The sequence below is a fragment of the Lacerta agilis genome, chromosome 7 (assembly GCF_009819535.1).
Source record: "Lacerta agilis isolate rLacAgi1 chromosome 7, rLacAgi1.pri, whole genome shotgun sequence".
Lineage (NCBI taxonomy): Eukaryota > Metazoa > Chordata > Lepidosauria > Squamata > Lacertidae > Lacerta > Lacerta agilis.
The window spans coordinates 49,279,444-49,301,137 of record NC_046318.1 but is presented as its reverse complement, the minus strand read 5'-3'; the positions used below and the strand labels follow the sequence as shown (position 1 = coordinate 49,301,137).

The following is a 21,694-nucleotide window of genomic DNA, read 5'->3' as shown; positions in this document are numbered from 1 at the left end:
TTTTGTTACCAAGGGAAACACTGCGCATACAACTGAAATTACTACATGGAATTACTGCTGACAGTTGCTTGTTATCATATGAAATCTGCTAGCCCTTACACCAGATAAACTGTATTTCTGAAATAAGAGGGTATGCATATATTTGCTCAGAGTAGTTAACACAAATATGATCCTTAGTCGACAGAGGCCACATTCGCACTGTGTATTTAAAGCACTTTGATGCCCTTTTAAACAATCATGGCTTCCTCCCAAGAACTCTGGGAGCTGTAGTTTGCTAAGGGTGCTGACAGTTGTTAGGACAACCATTTATCCCTCCTAAGCTATGATCCCTGGAGTGGTTTAACAATCCATCCCTCTTCCCAGGGAACTCTGGGAACTGTAACTCTGAGAGGGGACTAGGGAGCTGTTTCATGTTGATGTCAAATGTGCTTTGCCAACTTGGGGGACAACCAACAAAACTCTTGCAGATGACCCCAGCGATGTAAGGCAGATGTAATGCTTTAAGCAGTCCCCTGTGGGTTAAACCACAGAGCCTAGGGCTTGCTGATCAGAAGGTCGGCAGTTCAAATCCCCACGACGAGGTGAGCTCCTGTTGCTTGGTCCCAGCACCTGCCCACCTAGCAGTTCGAAAGCACATCAAAGTGCAAGTAAATAGGTACTGCTCCGGCAGGAAGGTAAATGGCGTTTCCGTGCGCTGCTCTGGTTTGCCAGAAGCGGCTTAGTCATGCTGGCCACATGACCTGGAAGCTGTATGCCAGCTCTCTCGGCCAGTAATGTGAGATGAGCACCACAACCCCAGAGTCGGACACAACTGGACCTAATGGTTGGGGTCCCTTTACCTTTAAGGCACCCTGGACCTAAGTTGTTCAGGGATTAATGAGGGGACCTTTAACCTGGTTTGGTAGTAGATGGGCAGCCAGTTCAGATGTTAACAATGGTACCACATGTTGTCAAGCCATAAGCACCATGGCCACTTCCAAACCAGGCCCAAGGGCAGTCCCACATAGAGCTCATTGTAGCAATCCAGCCTTGAGGTTACCAATGCATGAACTACACTGGTCAGGCTATTGTTTGAGCAAGCCTCACTGGAGAAAGGAGATAGATTCCACAGTCGTGCAAACTAGTGAGTGGGAGAGGCATATTTTCTATCTGATCATAAGGAAGTGTGCACTCCATCAATGCTTTTCCTCCTCCCTCCTTCTAACTTTAGCTTTCTTCAGTGTCCACACAGCAAAAGTCCCTGGTCACAAATGAAACCTTGTTCAGTAAGCAAGTCTAATCAAATGTATCACCAGATTGGAAGGAATAGAACGTGGTTTCCATTAATGATTAAACTGTATCTTGAAGAAGAAGAAACATTTGTGGGAGAAAGTTCAATTTGTTCTCACATTAAAAACAGACTTAATATTCCCCCCCCCCAATTTATAAATAATTGCAGCGTATTTCCTTGCCAACAAATCAATGTGTATTTTCTCTTGGAAATTCAGCCAGACATTTCAGTGGCATGTGATGAGTTCTGAAAGGATGTACAAAATGTAGTGCTTAGTCCATGTATTGCTGCAGTTTAAGGTTGGAAGAAGCTATCTCACTTATAGGTCAGTTAGTACATCAATATCTCAGCAGTTTGGACTTCATGAAATGCAGTTGTTTGCCAATGAGGAAGCTCTCAGAAGAGAGTCATCTGTGGTGTGGTGTAGGCTCTCCCAATAGTTCTGCACCACTAAACATTTTTTATGTGTTGGGAATATTATATTTTGCTTCCCCCCCCCTTTTGTTAACGACCAACACAGCTATCCAAATTCTTGTTTTCATTTACACAATTGTTTGTGGCTGTTTTGCTATGGTATGAGACATAAGAACATAAGACAAGCCTGCTGGATCAGGCCAATGGACTATCTAGTCCAGCATCCTTATCTCAGAGTGACCAACCAGACAGTCTGGACATGACTGTAACAGCACTCTGCTCACCTGCAATAACTAACAACTGGTATTCAGAGGCATAATGCAAATTCTAAGCAGCATTTACAAATCTTTCATCCAAATACTATTTTTACATTACATGAGTCTACAGTTATTTGAAATGTTGATAAACATTGCTCTAGGAGATTGTTTTGGCTGCAAAGGTAGTTTTCAGTTCGATGTGATACTAAGGTGCTTCCAGAAAGTTGTTTGTTGTGGGGACAGAAGTGTCCACACATACAATTTTTTTGCAGCATCCACTATGACATCACTAGCATCAATATGACAACCCATATTTTCTCCCATTTCATCCCTTTGGGTTTTGTTTTTTTTTTTTAAAAAAAAAAAAAGCCTGCTGCCAACGACCTGTTTGGAATAACTCAATGATCAGTTTGAGAATGAAGCTCCCATCTGGAAGCACCCTAAAAATTGAAAAAGGGGCAAAACTAGGGAAACATAAAAAACACTACTGGCATTCCTTTTTAAGATACAAACTGTAAGACCTCTGTCTTAAGAACTATCTAAATATTATATAAAGGAGAAAGTCTGAATATATCAATTTTGTCAGCATTTGGCAAATCTCCAAAAGCCTGTCAAAAGCCTTGGAGCAAAGAAAAGCAGAGAGGAGTTGCCTTAAAACTAATGATACTGTAACCAGCCCACCTTCTCCAATGAGCAATTAGAGATTTGACCACTGGAGAAGAACAATTTACAGTGGTACCTCTGGTTACGAATGGGATCCGTTCCAGAGCCCCGTTTGTAACCCATGACGTGCTTAACCTGAAGTGCTGTGTTTGCGCATGTGCGCGATGCGATTAGGCACTTCTGCGCATGTGCATGACGTCATTTAACCCATCTGCGCATGCGCGAACCACTGAACCCGGAAGTAGCGCATTCTGTTATTTCCGGGTTCGGTGCATTTGTAACCCGTGTCATACACATCCTGAAGCATGCGTAACACTAGGTATGACTGTATTTGAGAAAGGGGGCTGAAACATGTGAGCTCACACCTTGAGGTCTCTAACCCAATAAGAGGTCCATGTCTCCCAATCTCCTGTCCAAACCCCACTTGCTCGTTCATACCATATTAGCAAGAAAGATTGCTCTTTTCTTCCCCATGATTTAATTGAGAAGAATTCCAACCTCAAAGGTATTACCAAGACAATAGTTAAGTGGACCAGTGCAGCTCCAGGTACTTGATCTGAAGCATTTTGGAGTTCATAGTCAAGAAGGTAGGGTAGCTTTGATTTACTGTGAATACAGTATGTTTTTCTTCTGCAAGTATCAAGCATAGACAGAATCCAGCTTTCACTTTGTGTCCATTGTGTTGAGTCCCAGGGTTAAATGTATCAGCAGTTTCAGGATGGGGTGGGAGGATTTCACTTTGGGAATTGGGCATTCTCTACCCTAATATCACTGCACTGAAGGAAATTCCCCACACATGCTGCTTTTAAGCTTTAAGAAGCATTAGAAGGTCATACCACACAACTCCCATATGCACGTCCTATGAGACCATCTTTTAACAACCTTATCATGTCATTCTGCTTTCCTGTTGTTCTTTACTGATATTACTCTACCACTGATAAGGAGAGTAAGGAGTAAGGAGATTAATTCAGTCTGCTGCCTTTGCAGAGGAAATTTCTCCTTCTCACTGGTTCTTTTGTTTTATCATCCAAGGAGAAGCAACAGTTGTGCAGAGTAGGTAGGAGTAGTTCTAGCTCCTAATTCTCAGTGAAACTTCCATATGCAGCACCACTCTGTCTGGCTATGGAACCATCAAGATCTATGGAGCCTTCCCTTACACTGCTTTCCCAGCATATGCCTCTTTTGTATGCGACAGAGGTGAGAAATATCGCCATCTGGTAGTGCTGGAGAGTGGTGAGTATTCCAGTGCTCTCTCTCTACATGCACATCCATCTATCTCCAACTCCTTGAAAGTTGACACAAAGGTGTCATGGACTTTAAAGAAACTCGAACTCAGAACAAAAGGGAGAAACGAGCTTAGAGGAAGGCATGTTTGGCAAACCCTCACCATCATCAACTCCCACCTGGAAACCTATATCCCCACTGTGCAAGGACATGTGGATCCAGAAATGGCCTCCATAGTCACCTATGGACATACTGTCAAGACCACGTTCATAGAAGACAATCTTACTCAGCTACGAATGATTGCCAAACAAAGAAAGAAGCCATCCAAAGTATACACAATATGTTGAACATGTAGCTGATTTCCTGTTTTAATTTGGAATATTGTGATTCCCCTCCCCCCTATAATATTTCATTGATCCAACTTCATCATATTTATGGACTCCAAGTCTGCATATCACTTTGGTTTCAGATTACATTCACGAGGAGCTCACATTTGAAAGAGGTGTGAAAGATCTCCTTGCTCTCCTAGATATTGGGAAATATTATTTACACTTAAGGCTACTTCTTCTGCCAATATAAACAATATTTCACTCTATCAGTACAGAAGAACTTGCATGTTATTATTATTGTTGTTGTTGGGGGTTTTTTTTTTAAAAAAAAAACAGCTAAGGAGACCTCTAAACACCTAAGCATTTACCGTATATTTCCCAGTCTCTTCTGAATCCTTACCCAAGGATAGCTAACATGGCAACCTCCAGGTGTTGCTGGACTACAGCATACATTATCCCTGACCTTTGGCCATGCTGACTGGAGTTGATGGGGTCTGGAGTACACTGGCTATTTTGAAAATCTATGCAAGGTCCCAGAATTAATTTACAGTAGGCATCATTTGAACATCCAACAACAGAGCTTTGTAAAACACTTCATTCCTTATCACCTGCTATTTCAGTTCCAAAACTATCTTAAGCACAGACTGCCAACTGCGCTGATATGTGCCAAGCTATGTGATGTGTTCTGAAGGGGCAGACAGCTTAAACCTATGCAGCCACTGCTTATGCAAGACATTCTGTCAATACTTACTAACCTTCAGAACATTACTGTCAGCACAGTACAGTGACGAGAGGCATCCCTTCTGTCTTCTTACATTTCATTTCACTGTTGCAAGCAATAAGTGTACTTACCTATCCATCACTGTCAACATTTCTTACATCTAAAACAAGTATTTTAACATATCAACAACACACAGAAGGGAGTAGAATTCCCTTCCATTTCCCTCACTCTAATTCTAAAACCAGAAAATCAAATTTCTACTATAAAAATAAACTATAGACCTTTTGCACATTTTTTTTAAAAGAAAAAATGGAAAGGGGTGAAAGAGGGTTATATGTGGCTTTTGGCTCATAAAGCTAAATGAGAGAAATGATGGCATGCTTGATTAATGTAGAATAACCACAGCATCCTAGTTCACAATTGCTAATGGAGATTGAAGCAGCCAGAATTTTTTATATGTGTCAAACAACTGAAGATATGGGTAGTTGATGCTGCCTCAGCGACCTATTGGCTGCTTCGAAACTAGGATCTGCTTTCTGATTGTCATGTTCAAAATTGTGGGTGATTCCTGGATAAGGATGCCTGATAAGGGTGCCTGTAAGCGTGAGGACCGAAGTGGATGGTTCAGTCACCAGGTCAGGCTCAGTCCTGGCAGGCTGTACTCTTAAAATCCCGAAGTTAGTGTAATAACATTGTACTGCAGTAGAAAGGAATGGGGAAGTAGATATCCAATATTGGCTTACAATCTTCCTGGACTTGAATCATCTGCTTGAACACTAATCTTAGTAATGTACTGTTAAGTTGATTACTGCCATAAATATACAATTACTCTATTCTCCCAGGGATGCTGCACGCCATATCAATGAACAATTCAGAAAATGAAATGTGGAACTGAAATCATTACAATGAAATCATTTTAAGTATCTATTACTTATTCACCTTGGAATAAACCTGTTCTGCATAGCTTGTGTAAGTAAACTCTCCATTATTTATATGCAGTGCAATTGTACCTTGAATGTGTCTGTACTGTGGGGATTAAACAGCTGGTGTTTCCCAGACCCCAGAATAAGAGGACCAGAAGCCTTATTTTCTCCATAAACATACAGGGACACAGTTGCTGTTGTGCCAGCTGTTTCAAAACATCCAGTGACTACGGTGATTTTCCAATCTTCTCCTGCAGGTAAAAACAAAATGAAAATGAGTGCCACTGACTGAGCAGTTTTATTTCGGGGACTACCAAGTGCCTGGAGATGTGTGTAATACTGGCTTTATTGCAAACAATGCATCACTAAGTTTACAGAACAGGAGTAATTGTTCCATTAAATAGGGAAGGTGGTGCTCAAAGGAGAGATGGGTGAATAAGAAAATGCTGAAGACAAAGGTTGCGCTGGATAACAATAAATATTTAAAGGCAAGATTGTATTAGATTCTAGAGCAATGAGGTGCTCTTCAGATATGGTTGGAATGGATTACATCCCTGGCCACTGCCCATACTGGATGGGGCTGATGAGAGCTGGTGACCAACAACAGTTAGACATTGGCTACACCTGTTCTAGAGGGACTGCATCATGCATCTTTAACAACAATGCATTGCATATGATTAGCTGCTTGTAATTGCAGTTGGATGGACAATAACATTTCTAAGTAACCCCCTGCATGCTTAAATGTATCCCTTTAGAATTTAGCAGGATAATACAAACATAATTAACTAGGACTAGGTAAGATCACTACTGTCTAGTACTGCATTCCTACATCAAAAAGCAGAAATTATGTTCACTTCAATCACTTTGGAGATTTTCCGCCTTTATTTGCAGCAGCCTCCATTTAGCAATTACAATTCAGTCTGCAGAGAGCAAACACAATTAATAAAATACCAACCCACAGACTTGTTAGTAATAAATGTCACAGTGTGTACTTCAGCTATATTAATAGGGAGGGAAAAACCTTTTGCTTGTTAATTGGTGAACAAAGGTGGAGTCTGGAATCACAGTCTCTCTTTTCGCCCACTTTTGCTTCCCCTTGAATGTCTTCTTTATCGCAAGAGAGGGATTGATTGGCTGAGGGTTTGATGATCTCCATGCCCACGTAGGTGGAAAATGGGGCAGTGCTTCACTGGTGGATGCTTTAGTCTTCTCAGTCAATGCTGTATTCTACTTATTATGTTTTTAAATGTTTGCTCTCTCTCAAGCCACATTGAGACTTGGAAAAGCATCACATGAATATTTTAAATAACTTGTTAGATGTTCCTTCCTCTCGTTAGAAAGCTCACTCCACTATGTCATCCAGAGGGACCTCAGCAGACACAGTACCAACCTTTGGCCTTAGCCAGCCAAGCACCTTGAGTTTTCCTATGTCCTAAAGCTGGTATTTTCAGCAGAGGAGAACACCTTATCCTCAACTCAACCCTATACTGTAGATTGAAGACGCTAACATCCTGCAGGTAAGCACCTCCTGTGTGCATTCTTACCCGTGTATTTTTTTCTCCTGTCCTCTCAGTAGCTTGCCGGTCTCATCCCTCATCTCCCTCTGCCACTGGAGAAGTGGACAAAAGCTAAGCATGCACCCTAGATTTCTTTTGACACAAATAAATGAATCTACATATTACAGCAAGGACTGGGATCACTTGCCACTCAGTGGCTGCATTCTACAAATGTCACATGTATGCCATCTGTAAATTGGTGCTCTTGAAGATCTGGGAATGTGAATAGATGGCAGCACATGCCTGAAAGTAGGGATACTGCAGAAGTTTGTGCTTTTGGACTTAGGGTTACAAACACTTGTAACACTTGACTATGAGTAGGTCTGTGAGTGTGTACTTGAGTGATGCCAGCTGCCTAATTTAAAACAGATATGATCCATAAAAGGTACTCCACTGAAATAATATCTCTTCTTAGAAATACATGCAAGTACTGAAGACAAAGCTAGTTGTTTGAATATACTATTTATGCATCTATGTAGATGTTTACATAAGTAAGCTGTCATTTTGCACATATTTTTGCATAATAGGTTCAAATATTATAATTATCAATTCATCAGACAGACTGCATTTGAATTAAAGGTAGTGGAATATAATTGCATATTAGGAATACACATTTTCAAAACTTTCTCTTGACAATACATTAAATGTTCATCAGTTTAGGGGCCAATGCAGGATACTACTTCAACTGTGCTTACGTGATCCGAGATGGACCAAATCACACATTCTGTCTGCTCTAGGATACAAATTCCACCCACCTGCTGATGCGTTTAAATGTGATTAAGTTTAGTCACTACTTGTTCACCTCCTAGGTGGGGCTGCTTTTCTGTCCAATCTGCTGCCTGGCACCATTATTATTTTTTCTTCAAGTGCCTGTTAATGAGATCCCAGCCAATCCAGGATCATGTCGTGAACACAACGTCACAAGGTCAGGGTGAAAGTAGAAAGCCTTGTACACTTTCTGAATCAACTTCGTGATGAGATTTGAATTTATGATGACATCAAAAAGCTAATTCAAAATGAGGGTGGGAATCTGAAGGAACTATGAACACTTTCACCCCAGTCTGCAATCCCCCTGCCCTCAAAGGTGAGACTTTGGAAATAATCACAGAAAGCCCACCCCCTACTCGTTTCAGCTCAGCCTTAGTCTTGATTAAATGATAGAAAGCAGAAGGTGAATTTACCGTTTTCTTCCTCTTGCATTTTCAGCTGATGATTTATTTGCATTTCTGCCAAAAATAAAACATCAGTGCAGTTAATAATAGAGTTGTCAGGTTACAATGAAAAGTGGAAGGAGGGAGGAGGTGTTCATATATTAACTCTTCTGCTTTTACAGAGGAAAATGTATTCTTTCACAAACCAATATGGGGATTGTAGAAGCATTTGAAAACAGTAACCAAAAATGGTCCTTTGACATGGTACACTAAATAAATGGTAATTATAGCTTTATGCTTTGCCCATAACTCACTGCAGTATAGAAGATCTGGTGGTATAGGTGCAGAAATACCTGCGGCATTATACCTGTAGTGGAAACTGATCATTGGCTGGTCACACCGGTACTCCTGTAGCGATGGCCCCTTGCTGCTATTACCATAGAATAGCTATGCAAGGTCATATGCAGTGATTTGCAGGGATGAAGAGAAGGCAGGAAAGTCATGACAGCTGTTGGTATGTATGCTCAAATCATTGCCAGCTGCAAGGCCAGAGGTGAAAGGGGCATTGCATTGCATTGCATTGCATTGCATTGCATTGCATTTAACTAACTTATTGTGCAGTTGCAGATAAGACACATACTGTAAGTTTTAAGGGAAACAAGGGTTTCTTTCCGGGTGTTACATAGTTTCCATCTTTATGCTAATACAGGAGCAGAGGGCAAAGGCAAAGAAATATTGCAAGCAGGAAGGGGGCGCTTAACCCTCCCACCCCAACCTGGAAATTTTCCCTTTGTCCCAATTGTTTTATAACCCCCCCCCCAACCTAGTCTCTAAAATCAAGTGGGCCACTTGGCTTTCATTTTCCTTTGCGCAAACAGCAAATTGATTTACAGAGCAGTCCTATGCAATGTTACTCAGGTGTAAGTCCCACTGTGTTCAGTGGCACTTACTCCCCCTGTGTTTAGGATCTCCACCTCCACCTCCATATTTTAATTGTATCATTTACCTTGAGCGGAGAGTTCTATTTCTGAATGAACTGTGCCCTGGGAGGTAAATGGCAGCCACCTGAGAGTAGAAGAGAGAAAAAACAAAATGAAATAAAGAAAATGAAGTAAGTTTTGTTACTTCCATACATAGCATTAGTCTAACTGGGATAATTTCTTCAAGTGAACATGTTGCACAGGATAGGAATTGTTCCATAAGTCCTACAAAGCTTTTAACATTGATAATGAAATATTTGCATGTGAAACACATGCAATTATCATACAGCAGCCCTTAATTTATGGGAAGCTTGGGCAACACACCCTTGCAGCAGCAATGAAAAACACAACAGACCATTTCAGAAATATTAAGTTTTTTGAAATGACTATCATTATGTTACCTTTTAATATGGTAAATAAATATATGGTTTCAGCAAACAAATCTCATTCTGGTACAGCCCTTTGAATTATAGAACGCTCTACCTATTATCTCACTAAGTACTGCTAATTTGCCCTATCACATGTACAATGGCTTTGCTAAACTTGAATTATAAGCCCATCCTAAGCAGGAGCAGAGCCATGTAGGTCACAAGAAGCATAAAGAAGGTAACTGCAGTATCAGAAACTCAATTTCCAATGAAACTCCAGATGGCGCGTACATCTCTGGAAATATCTAAGCATTTTTCCCTTTCCAAGGATGCTTTGTATCAGAGATGGTTCACACAAACCACATCTGTCTGCTCACTAGTACAACAGCCAAGGGATCCATTGCAAGGGAGGGCCCATGAAGTGAAAAGAGTCTTGTTGTTGGGGTCTGGACTTCAGAGCTGGTCCTGCCATGAGCCAGGGGCAGGTGGCACCATGTATGGTGGGAAGTGAGTAGATGAAGACAAAAAAAAAGTTTTGGGCCTAGCTGGGGAGTGAGCAGCACCATTTGGGAGCTCTGTTTTAAGGCAGCAAAATGCATCTCGCATCCTCTAAACACCAACAAGTACATTTGACTTGGAAGAGAACCATTAGGAAGGCAAATGAAAGAACTCAGCACCCTGATAGAGATTTTGAGCTTCAAGCAGGAAAGGGCCCTAGCTAATCAAATATATGAAGCGGCTGATTACTTCAGTGCTAGATATTGTGAAGGACTGATTACTATATATGCACATATTGCTCATGCAAAACTAAAAGATAAAAAACCCCGTTAGGCTTCTAAATATAAAACCAGACAAAAGAAAAGGTAGCTGAAATTCTTTAAAGTTATTCAAAGTCATGCATTTTGGCAGCAAGAAATATCTTGGCAGTCAACAGGTTAAGAGTGGTAGGGAAGACATGGTCTATGTTGGGGGAGTTTTTGCTGAATAAGGTAGCTGGGTGAAAAGGAAACAATGGGGTAGTATTTGTTAGAGCAGGTGTGGGAGCTTGTGTTGAAAAGGGTATTGTATTTCTGTAATAGGGAGGGAAGGTCCTACTGAAGTCCCCTCTGTCCTAGTTCTGGGTGGGAATGGGACAAAGGCCATCCCATTTCCATGTGGATCTTTAATCTAAAATCCTTTCAAACTCCATACAGAAATGCAAAGTTGCTTCTTTTATAGTACTTATGAGATGGTCCAAAGGCTCCATCACTGCCTCTGTTTGTATTTCAAAATTGTTGTTTTTTTCAAAAAAGGTAATCAATTTAAAACTTTTAAAGAGGCATTAGCATCCACTTAGGAAATAAGGTGTTGGGAAAGTTACTTTTAGATGAAGACTTTTAATGAAATACAACCTTTCACAGTTGAAAATATATTCTGAGTTTTTCTCAGGTTCTCTGATGACTACTTTCTCACAGTACCAATACTGTGACATGCTATAGGCCTTGCAGCACAACAGCACCTTCTGTAGTATTCCAAGTGACACAGCTTGTATTTCAAACCAATCGACCTAAAAGACAAGAAACAGGTTCCATAAACATTTATGCAGTCAATAATAATCAAAGGTCACAACCAGCTCAGTGCTGAAACATTATGCTGCAAACATTATTGAGAAAGCTTGATTAACCACTTCCCAAAACTCATGCAAGAATTTCCATTGGCTTTAAAAGGAAATAATATCTTCTTGTTAGTAATAATATATCCCTTCTAAACAAAGAACTATAAAATATCTCAACAACAGTCCAAAACATTACAGAGGAAGTTATTATTATGAGTGGGGAAGAGGAGAGAGAATTACTGTGGGTTAGCTGTCCCTCTCCAGGAACAGCCATATCTGGTAATAGGCACTTCTAGCTGAAGCCTCAGCCTCAGCCTCAGCCTCAAATAACAGTGCTGGATTGAGGAATACCCCCATTTTCAATGGTACACATTGAGATGATCTATCTGATCAAAGCATATGAAATTATTATTCTATTCCCATTCAGAAATATTATTTAATGGAAGTTTTACTGAGGTCCTCAACTTAAAATAGAGTTTCTAGAAGTGTTACTAATAGAGCTTTTCCGATTCTGTCTGCACTGTTTGGCTTGCAGTTCCACAGGTGAATTTCTAAGATACTGAAAGTGCAAGCCATATGAACAAATCAGTTAACCTGAAGTATCATATTCTCTCATCTACCTTTTCTTCACTTTTCACAACCATCCCAAAAGTCTTTCTCACTGCCTTATTTTTATCTGTTCTATTTTTCATCAATTTCTTTTATCAACTATTTATAGGATCCTGCTTTTCCTGATACTGATATTCTTTCTCAAAAAAAGATATGCAAGATACTATAGTTTACCAAGTGTTAGTAAAGAAAGTGATGCAAAATTTGATTCAATTTCCTTCAGAACTAGTGTTAAGGATGCTGTGTATTAAAACCACTTTCAGTTGGTCTGAAATGGGAGTATACTGATTCTCTTCAGCAGGCTTACCATTCCTCTCTGAAATTTCACCGCCTTGTCAGATTTGTGAAGAAGTCTCAAACCAGAATCTCCTCTTTCTCCATATATGCATAAATAAACAGAAGAATCTGTTTCAGCATCTTCCAAGTGCCCCGTGTACACATAAACCTGGTAATTCACAGCTAGAGAAGACAACCAACATTTTAAAAGATGCAAATAATTTGAAATCATACAAACTGAGTGCAATGTCATGTTACACTTAACCTTCAGGCTCATGCTTAACTACAAAGCATGCATCGTCAACCTAGCACTCATGGGGCACATAAGAGGCCCTCCCTGGGACCTACCAAGTTCTATTCCTCCTGCTCCTCACACCACTGGGGCCAGGCTTGAAAGAAATCTTCTTTTGTGCATGTCCACACATACACATGTGGTACATACACGCACATACATGGTGCATGCATAACTGTGGTACATACACATTGTTGTGCCCACAACAGTTCGAAAAGGTTGGCAGCACCTTCCATAAATACATGGTGTGTGTGTGTGTGTGTGTGTGTGTGTGTGTGTGTGTGTGATTGCTTTTAGTTTGTTTTTGTTGGTGCTTCATAAAGCGATTCATAAATGAAATCAAATAAATAAATAAGTATACATGGATATTATAGTGGTACCTCGGGCTACAGACACTTCAGGTTACAGATGCTTCAGGTTACAGACACTTCAGGTTACAGACTCCACTAACGCAGAAATAGTACCTCAGGTTAAGAACTTTGCTTCAGGATGAGAACAGAAATTGCGTGGCGGCGCCACCACAGAAGTGGGAGGCCCCATTAGCTAAAGTGGTACCTCAGCTTAAGAACAGTTTCAGGTTAAGAACGGACCTCCGGAACGAATTAAGTTCTTAACCCGAGGTACCACTGTATTGTGAAGCCCTGCTGATTTGAATGAGTGGTTGGCATTGACTGGATTATGCCCAATGATCTTTGTGTAAGCCATCTCAATTGGTAATAGTTGTAATATCTGTGTATTCATTATTATGGTTTTTTGAAGAAAGAATATGCTATTACATGGATAAAGGCTTCTTCCTTTTTCCACTACTGGAAGTTCACACAGAGTATCTCCATTCCCTCTGCTTCTTGACAACCATTTGTTTGCTGGAAAATTCAGAATTTCCCCACTCTTTAGATGTTGTAGGATTACCTATGAAAGGAGGGGAGGAAACAGCAAAAACCTTTATACTTGTAGTTTTTATCACTGTACTTCTCTGCTGCACTGGGATGTAACTAATATAAGTAAATAAATTCCACTTCAGAAATTGTCAGTGACTACCCATTATAACTAGTAGCATACCACAGGATTTTTCTGGAAATAACCTGAGGATTAATAATGGAAAGGGGAAAAAAACAGCACACGAACACCCACGTTCATATAGTTAACCACAGAAGGGGGTATCAATTTCTTTCTTTCTTTCTTTTTTAAAAAAGTTGTATTTAAAAATTGAATATTTTCATTTTGACATAAAATTTTCAGGTGCAATTTTGATGGCTTCATTTAATGGCTAGAATTTTGCATGTTTACTGACACAGCTTCTCCACAAGGGCAAATGTTAGCTGCAATGCCAGAAAACACATTTTCCCAATTTGTTATTTGTTGCCTTGATTGAAAGTCACCCTTTGAAAAGCAAAAGCTACTGTTATGAGCCTTGGACTCAGATGTTAAAGAAAAGTGAAGCAAACAAGACAAGGTGTGGCGGGTGGATGGGGGAAATAATCCCTGAAATAATTGGAGCTGAACTGAACTGTTTCCAGTACATCTGGGCTTACTGTTTCTAAAGTTCTGAAGTTAAGGTCCTTGAGCTGATGTTGGAAGCTATTGTTACTACATGATTCAAGTTTTAAGATTTCAGCTTGTAAGCTAAAATGTCAGAATAAAACATGGGCATGCCATTACAGGAACCAGCTACCCAGGCAAGACACAGATATGGATTGAGTTCCGAAAGTGGTGTACTACATTGTAGCATGAATAAATATTCCAATATAATACCAGGTGCTGTGAGCAAAACATGAGAAAATAAGTGTTTTGTTTTATTTTTTTTAAACCATATAGACAGGGTTGTGGGACTGGGGCAATTTTATGACCTTCAGCACTATGCTGTGCTTGTGAGTCAAAACAGGATGTCGCTCCAGCACAATTGCCCTAAACTAAAGAGGGAGGTTTGTGCACTGAAACAGACTTTTGCACACAAATCATGTACTGGATTAGAACCAGAAGGCCTGCAAGTTTGATGCATATTGAAATGCATAACTCATCCATCTGCATCACATCCATTTCAACAGGGTGCACGTTCAGACACTCATGTGATGCAGAGAAGCACATTCTGCATTACAGTGTACTTTTAGATGCACATCCAGTTTGCACCCATGCTTCCTGATCCAGAGAGTGATAGATAAGAACAATTCATGGGTAAAGGCCTTTACTCAAGTCATGGACACCAGAGCCAGATGCCATACAGAGCCACTGTGCAAAGATTTTGCATGGAAGTAAACTGAGCAGAGAAGGGGCATGGTTAAGAACTGATGAAGAGAAAACACAAACAATGATCATTACAGCTGTCGTTCTTGAGTATTTAGAGGGCTCACTTTGAGTGTTCAAAGCACTTCACAATCAAATACATTATCATGTTGTAATCTTTGCAACAATTTTGCAAGGGAAGCCAATATTATTAATTTCTATATTGCACAAAGGAGGCTGTCAGAGATAGTCACTTTGCTTAATACCACTTAGGCAGCAATCCTATGCACACTTACCAGGGAGCAAAGGCTATTGAACTCAGTGGGACTTCTGAGTACATTGGAGTAGGATTGCAGAGTTAGTGATTTTATGGCTAAAATGAGATTTGAACCAAGAACTTCTCAACTCAAATTCTCGGCAACTACAGTATATAAGCATGGAACGAGCACCACTGAAATAAATACTGATTATATTACAGCAGTGCTTAGTGGAGTGGGGCCATTAATGCCTTGCAAGTTTTAAATCAATCATATGAATCAGCATTTATAGATCACATACACTCAGGCGGTAGAAATGTATGTTATGAATGAAAACATATCAGTTTCTTGGGTGCCTCAATTAAGAAGACATTATGTAGAGCTCTGAGGTTGTGCTTATTTTATAAAAAACAAAACTAGTACCAATAAATCACCTGCATCCCTCAACAATCAACAGTGAATTCAATAAGTAACTTGTGCTTTTAAAAATAACTGACAAATGTTCATATAGTATATTTTATTAATGGAATGAGTCCTAAGCCTTAATATCACAGTCACAACTGGAAACTGTTTTCTTTCTTTTTTAAAGCACTTTTTGTCATGTAATTGCATGTAAGGAGAAAAATTGATTGGGCTTTTAGTTAGTGGGTTGAAACTGAGATTCAGAGTATATCAAAGCTCCCTTTGCATTGTACCTAACAACTAACACAATGTCATTTTAAAATACATGCTCCTTAATACTGCAAACTGAAAAGCTGTGCTTTTCTTCTTCTTCCTAGATAGAAATGTTATATAAGCACTGCTGTTTTTAGAATGGCTAGTCTAACATGGGGGGGGGGGGGAGTGTCACCAAAATGAATCATTAACCAACTATAGAAGCACCCAGAAAATAGAACAGAAATCTTACCTTTTCCAACATCCATTCTGGCTGTTTGCTTGTTCCATCATGCCCTATTCTGATTTTGTAGATGTTTCCAATATGTTTTATTTCAACCTGAATTGTGACAAGACAGATACAATATATTAACTATGGTTAACACGACAGAAAAAACAGCAATTCTGTACATGGCCTGCAGCATGGAGTCACCATTACGCATACAAAGTGCCACTTGATATGGATATACATATGTGCACACAACAGCCTACTTTTCATTATTTTTCCACCACATCCTATACAGTGGTACCTCAGATTAAGAACTTAATTCGTTCTGGAGGTCTGTTCTTAACCTGAAACTGTTCTTAACCTGAAGCACCACTTTAGCTAATGGGGCCTCCCACTGCCGCTGCGCCGCCAGAGCACAATTTCTGTTCTTATCCTGAAGCAAAGTTCTTAACCTGAAGCATTATTTCTGGGTTAGCGGAGTATGTAACCTGAAGCATCTGTAACCTGAGGTACCACTGTATATGGTTGTGAATAGGGTGATTAGGGTGGTTAATCAGAATGGTTAGTCTATCACAGTTTCTGTTAAAGTATGGGATTCCAGTGTTCAGTGTCTCAATATGGGGTTCTCCACCCCTAAGAATGTGACAAAGTCGTAGAGACTGACTGATAAACATCAAACTTTGGTGCAAATTTGACATTAAGAGGTGTGTTGCAAAAGAGAGAGAGAAACCTAAGACGTCTTTCAAGCCCTCCTCCCCAAAGCAGTAAACAACTCTCATCAGAACAAAATGCAACAATTATTTTTGCCTAATTTTCTGTGGGGTGAGAAGTGTGGATTTTGAGGATTGAGGATTGAGGATGCCTGCTGGTTTTGTCGTTTCAACAGGTACTCAGTGTAATGCATCGTAACTCCGAGGAGAGAGGTGAGAGAGGTGTGTACTTGCAGCCCAAGTTCTTCACTAGCCTGATTTTCAGCTCCTTGTGGGCATTCTGACAGGGCATGACACCTAGCATGTGCAAAAGTGTGATGCTGCCACGTGCACTTTTGGCTTCTCACAGAAGAAGCTGTTTGAAGGAGTCAGGTTGGCAACTGTTTGTGTCTCTTTGATATATTACCTGTCTTGGCCTTGTGAGCTGAACAAGACAGAGAGATCAGAGGAAAGATTGGGTGTTTGAATTCTGAATATCAAAACGCAGAAGAAGCAGAAAAGTGGTGATTTAGACCACAGTGATATAACTTGGTGAGATGCATTCATTTTTAACTAAAAGATAGTATGGATTCTTATCGAACCAAGGTAGCGGATTACAAATGAATTTAAAACAACCAATTTACTAATAATTAGGGATAACTGACTATTTATGACAATATATTAATTGACTATGGAACCTCAACAAACTGAGACAAAATTTATTGGTTAGCTTTTCTAGTAAGGCCGTTTCTCATACAATTTGATACCATTGGTCCATGTTTACTCCTGATAGGTTTCTCCAGTGTATGGCTCTGAGGTTTCTGGCTGCTGAGAGTAGGTGGGTTATAAGCTCTGGATAACATGAGAGGCCGTTGTGATCTTGGAAGATGTTCAGTAGGGTCAGTTCTGGGGTGAGTTCTAATAAATCTGTGGTTTTAAATCTGTGGTTTTAATTGAGGTGTATGTGTGTTGTTTCTGTTGCACTGGTGTTGCTTTTATGTTTTCTTTTGCATTTGTTTTCTTAAGTATAAATTGCAATTCATCTTATGGGGGAGCATACAAATGCTGTAGACAAATAAAATCAATCAAATGAAGAAAACCAATGACTGAATTATTAATGACCCAAAGCACATTGATTATTCACAAAAAACTCAAATAATAATGATATCATTTTTTCTTAACTGACTGATACAATTGTCTACTGATACACTCAGATTAACTGGTTGTGATGAATCTGAACAATATTAATTGCTGGTAATTACGCACAGATAATTTACAAAGATTAGATGAAGATGATAAGTTTTGTTTCACCTGGGATTAGTCATTCAAATTCCCATTTGTTGTTTCTGTAGATAAGCAGTACATTTATTTAATTAATTTAAATAAAATAAATAAAAATTAAATTAAATTAAAATCCCAGTAAAGCAGCTGGCCCATATGGAGTGCTGGGGATAGTGGTCAAAAATTGTGCTGATCAACTAGCAGGGGTCTTGACAAGGATTTTTAACATCTCTCTCAAACCGCTTGTGTTCCATCATGTTTGAAAGTGGCCACCATTATCCCAGTCCCAAAGAAAACAGCAATTAACTGCCTAAATGACTATAGACCCATTGCATTAACATCTGTAGTGATGAAATGCTTTGAGAGATTGGTCCTTCAACATCTCAGAACATGTCTTCCACTGGACTTTGATAACCACCAGTTCGTCTACAGGAGAAATAGGTCAACAGATGATGCCATTGCTACAGCTTTTCACCTTGCAACGAGTCATCTGGAGAGATCAGGGAATTATGTCAGAATGCTGTTTATTGATTATAGCTCGGCTTTCAATACCATCCTTCCGGACATTCTCATCAGAAAGTTAAGGGACCTGGACCTTTCATCTAACATCTGAGATTGAATTAAAGACTTTCTGAGAGATCGGATACAAAGAGTGAGGATTGGACCTGTTACAAGTGTTACATCTAACTCCCTAAAGCTCAGCACTGGCACTCCACAGGGATGCGTGCTAAGTCCATTCCTGTATTCGTTATATACATATGATTGTATTTCATCTGACCCATCTACTGCAATTATTACGTTTGCTGATGATACCACCACAATGGGTTTAATTACAGGCATTGACGAATCTGCATACAGGGAGGAGGTTCAAAAGGTATCCACATGGTGCTCTGAGAACAATCTGCACCTAAACATTGGCAAGACAAAGGAGATGATGTTGGACTTTCAGAGGAAGAGAGGGGAGCTAGCCCTGTTGTACATCAGGGGTGGGGGGGGGCTGTGTAGAGAGTCTCTTCCTTTAAATACCAGGGAGTCCATCTTAGTGAAGACTTAACTTGGAAGGTCAATACACTCCAGGTGGGTAGGAAGGCCCAACAGAGACTTCATTTCCTAAGGATCTTGCAAAAGAACAAAGTTGAACAGCAACTGATGATTTCCTTCTATCAGTCCACGATAGAAAGTGTTCTCTCATACTGCATTACAGTGTGGTATGCTGGCTTGACAGCCATGGACAGAGTCCCTACGGAGGGTGGTGAAGACAGCACAGGAAATCGTGGGCTGTCCCCTGAGTCTGCTAGACGGTTATGGTGAGAGACCATTGCCTCAGAAGAGTGAGAAACATTCTCAGGGATGACTCACACCCTGGCCAGCACCTTTTTAATCTCCTGCCCTCGGGCAGGAGATATAGAAACATGATAAGCACCAACAGGTTAAAGAACAGTTTCTAATGATGGGCCGTGAGGCTGCTGAATAAAAGACAGCAACACTGCAGCTGACATTTGGGGTTGGTGGTAGTACGACAGCATCCAGAGTGTGACAAGGACTGAGAGATGGGGTGGGGAGGGGGGCTCATTTAATCTCACTGTAAACATGTGATACAGTGACAATAAGCTATTTCTATTTCTTTTTCTAAATGCAGCACCAAAGAAGATTAACAATCAAGATAAAAAAGGACCTAGGACAGTTATGAAGACTGAAGAAATTTCCAGGGGGCCACCAGTTCCTTCATCAGATTTCAATATGCATTTGACCCTCTCCCTTTTGTGACTCCCTGCCCAGCAGAAAGTTCCTGTCTCAAGATTTTTCCACTTATTACAGAAACTCAAGTGGAGGGTGACTGCTTTTTGGTTACTCCTATTTATACTCTGGTTGCATTTGGAAAGAAGGTAAAAATGGTACAAGTTTGAAGTTGTAATGAATGCTTTATATAGTCACTAGGAATATTTCTCTCTCAGACAAACCAGATCTTATGGCACTCTTGGCAAAGCAAACAAAAGCATTTAAAAAGCAAAAAAGCAAAAAGACAGGCTGTTGTTGTTTTTTAATCCTGATCAAAAAACAAATAGCTATATACACAAGTCAGAAATATATGAAGAAAGATGGCAGAAGAACTAACCCTAAAACAAGCTGCTGGCATAATTCTTAGGAAACCTGTAAATTTGTTGGGAGATAAAGTCCAACACTTTGGTGAAGCAGATAGATTAAGCAAAGATACATACAGAGGGAAATATTGGTGATGAAACCATAACATTTTAATTATGGACATACTGCATGTGAATTGAAAGGCTTTCTGCAGTTCTCCGAGTACAAAGGACACTTTATCTAGTCCAACTCTATTCCATTTATCTCAGGTGTTTTTGAAGCTAAATGACAACCATTATTAAAGCTGAAAATAAACCACTTCATGTATGCACTGTACTACAAGAAGAGGTTTTCAACACATGAAAAACAGATCTTCTGTCAAATTATTTATCAAATGATTGCTCTTCTGAATAAAAACTGGTGGCAGGTTCCTCTGATATGTTTTCTTTCTTTTCCTGCTCAACCATCACTTTCTACCTCAAAGAACTTATTAGCTTTCCTCTTAAAAGGTAAAGGGACCTCCCTCCCCTTGCAAATTCTAGTTTTACTCAACTACTTCCACTTTTGCATAAACCACAGTTTAGTACCACACTTGAACCAGCAAACTGTGGTTTAAACTAGGGTTGTGCACCAGATGTGACTGAATCTGATTCTAAACCAAACCAAGTTGATTCAGATTGATCCAGGTATCAATTGGATTAGATTGTGGAAATCCTGGTTCACTGCAGATAGGATCAGATCCACCTGTCAAAGCGGGTGATGTCTGCTGGTAAGGAATTTCACAAGGAGCCTGTGTGCATCTTCTTCTTCCCTCCTCCTAGCTGACTAAACAAGGACTTATGTTGGGGGGAGAAGATGTAATCCCACGTCTCCTTCCTGATTACATGTTTAATTAGAGTTTAGAACTCTAATTAAGCACATGGTCAGGAGAGGGGGAAAGGAGATGGAATCATAGAATTGTAGACGCTGGAAGGGATAATGAATGTTGTCATGCCCAACCCTCTGCGATGCAGGAATATTTTGCCCAATGTGGGGCTCAAACCCACAATCTGAGAATAAGAGTCTCATGCTGAGATGCACATCTTCTCCCCACCCACAACTACATTACTGTGCAAGGCCCCAAACTGGTTTGGAGCCCACTCCAAAGTGCTGGATAAGACCCCGAATAAGATTGGGGGTGCTATGCACAGCCCTAGTTTAAATTATGTAATCAAACCAATATCATGCACACCTGTTTCCATTTCTGCATAAGTGGGGGGGGGGGAATTATCAAAATTGAGTACCTAAAGGAGAGGAGTGGAAGGAGCATGGCATCATAAGGCTTGCTCATGTAATTTCAAAGCTCAGATTCACATTGAGTCCATTCTGAGTATGGATACCCCCTCCAGAGTTTCGTGCCCAAGCAAGCCCTGCTGCTACAACATAGCTGTCAACTTTTCCCTTTTCTTGCAAGGAATCCTATTCGGAATAAGGGAATTTCCCTTTTAAAAAGGGAAAAGTAGACAGCTATGTGCTACAAACCTCTCGGAACTTTAATTGGGCTCCTTTTGTTAAAGACCTATTGAAATGAATTGATATCGCAGAACAGTAGTTCTTGCTAGATTGTTTGTGCTGTTTACTTGCAGGGTAAATTCTGCCATTATGCAGGGTACACA

General features: G+C 40.1%; 1 protein-coding gene across 1 annotated transcript in view; it reads right to left on the bottom strand.

The window, feature by feature from the left end:
• Positions 1 to 21,694, bottom strand: part of LOC117050421 (lipoxygenase homology domain-containing protein 1-like) — a 168,667-nt gene that overhangs the window by 114,349 nt on the left and 32,624 nt on the right. Inside the window, exons 17-23 of the mRNA XM_033156091.1 lie at positions 16,012 to 16,098; positions 13,404 to 13,536; positions 12,367 to 12,518; positions 11,248 to 11,402; positions 9,515 to 9,573; positions 8,539 to 8,583; positions 5,889 to 6,052 (exon numbers count right to left, since the gene is read on the bottom strand). Of these exons, the coding sequence (XP_033011982.1) occupies positions 5,889 to 6,052; positions 8,539 to 8,583; positions 9,515 to 9,573; positions 11,248 to 11,402; positions 12,367 to 12,518; positions 13,404 to 13,536; positions 16,012 to 16,098 (795 nt within the window). The remainder of the gene's footprint in view (positions 1 to 5,888; positions 6,053 to 8,538; positions 8,584 to 9,514; positions 9,574 to 11,247; positions 11,403 to 12,366; positions 12,519 to 13,403; positions 13,537 to 16,011; positions 16,099 to 21,694) is intronic.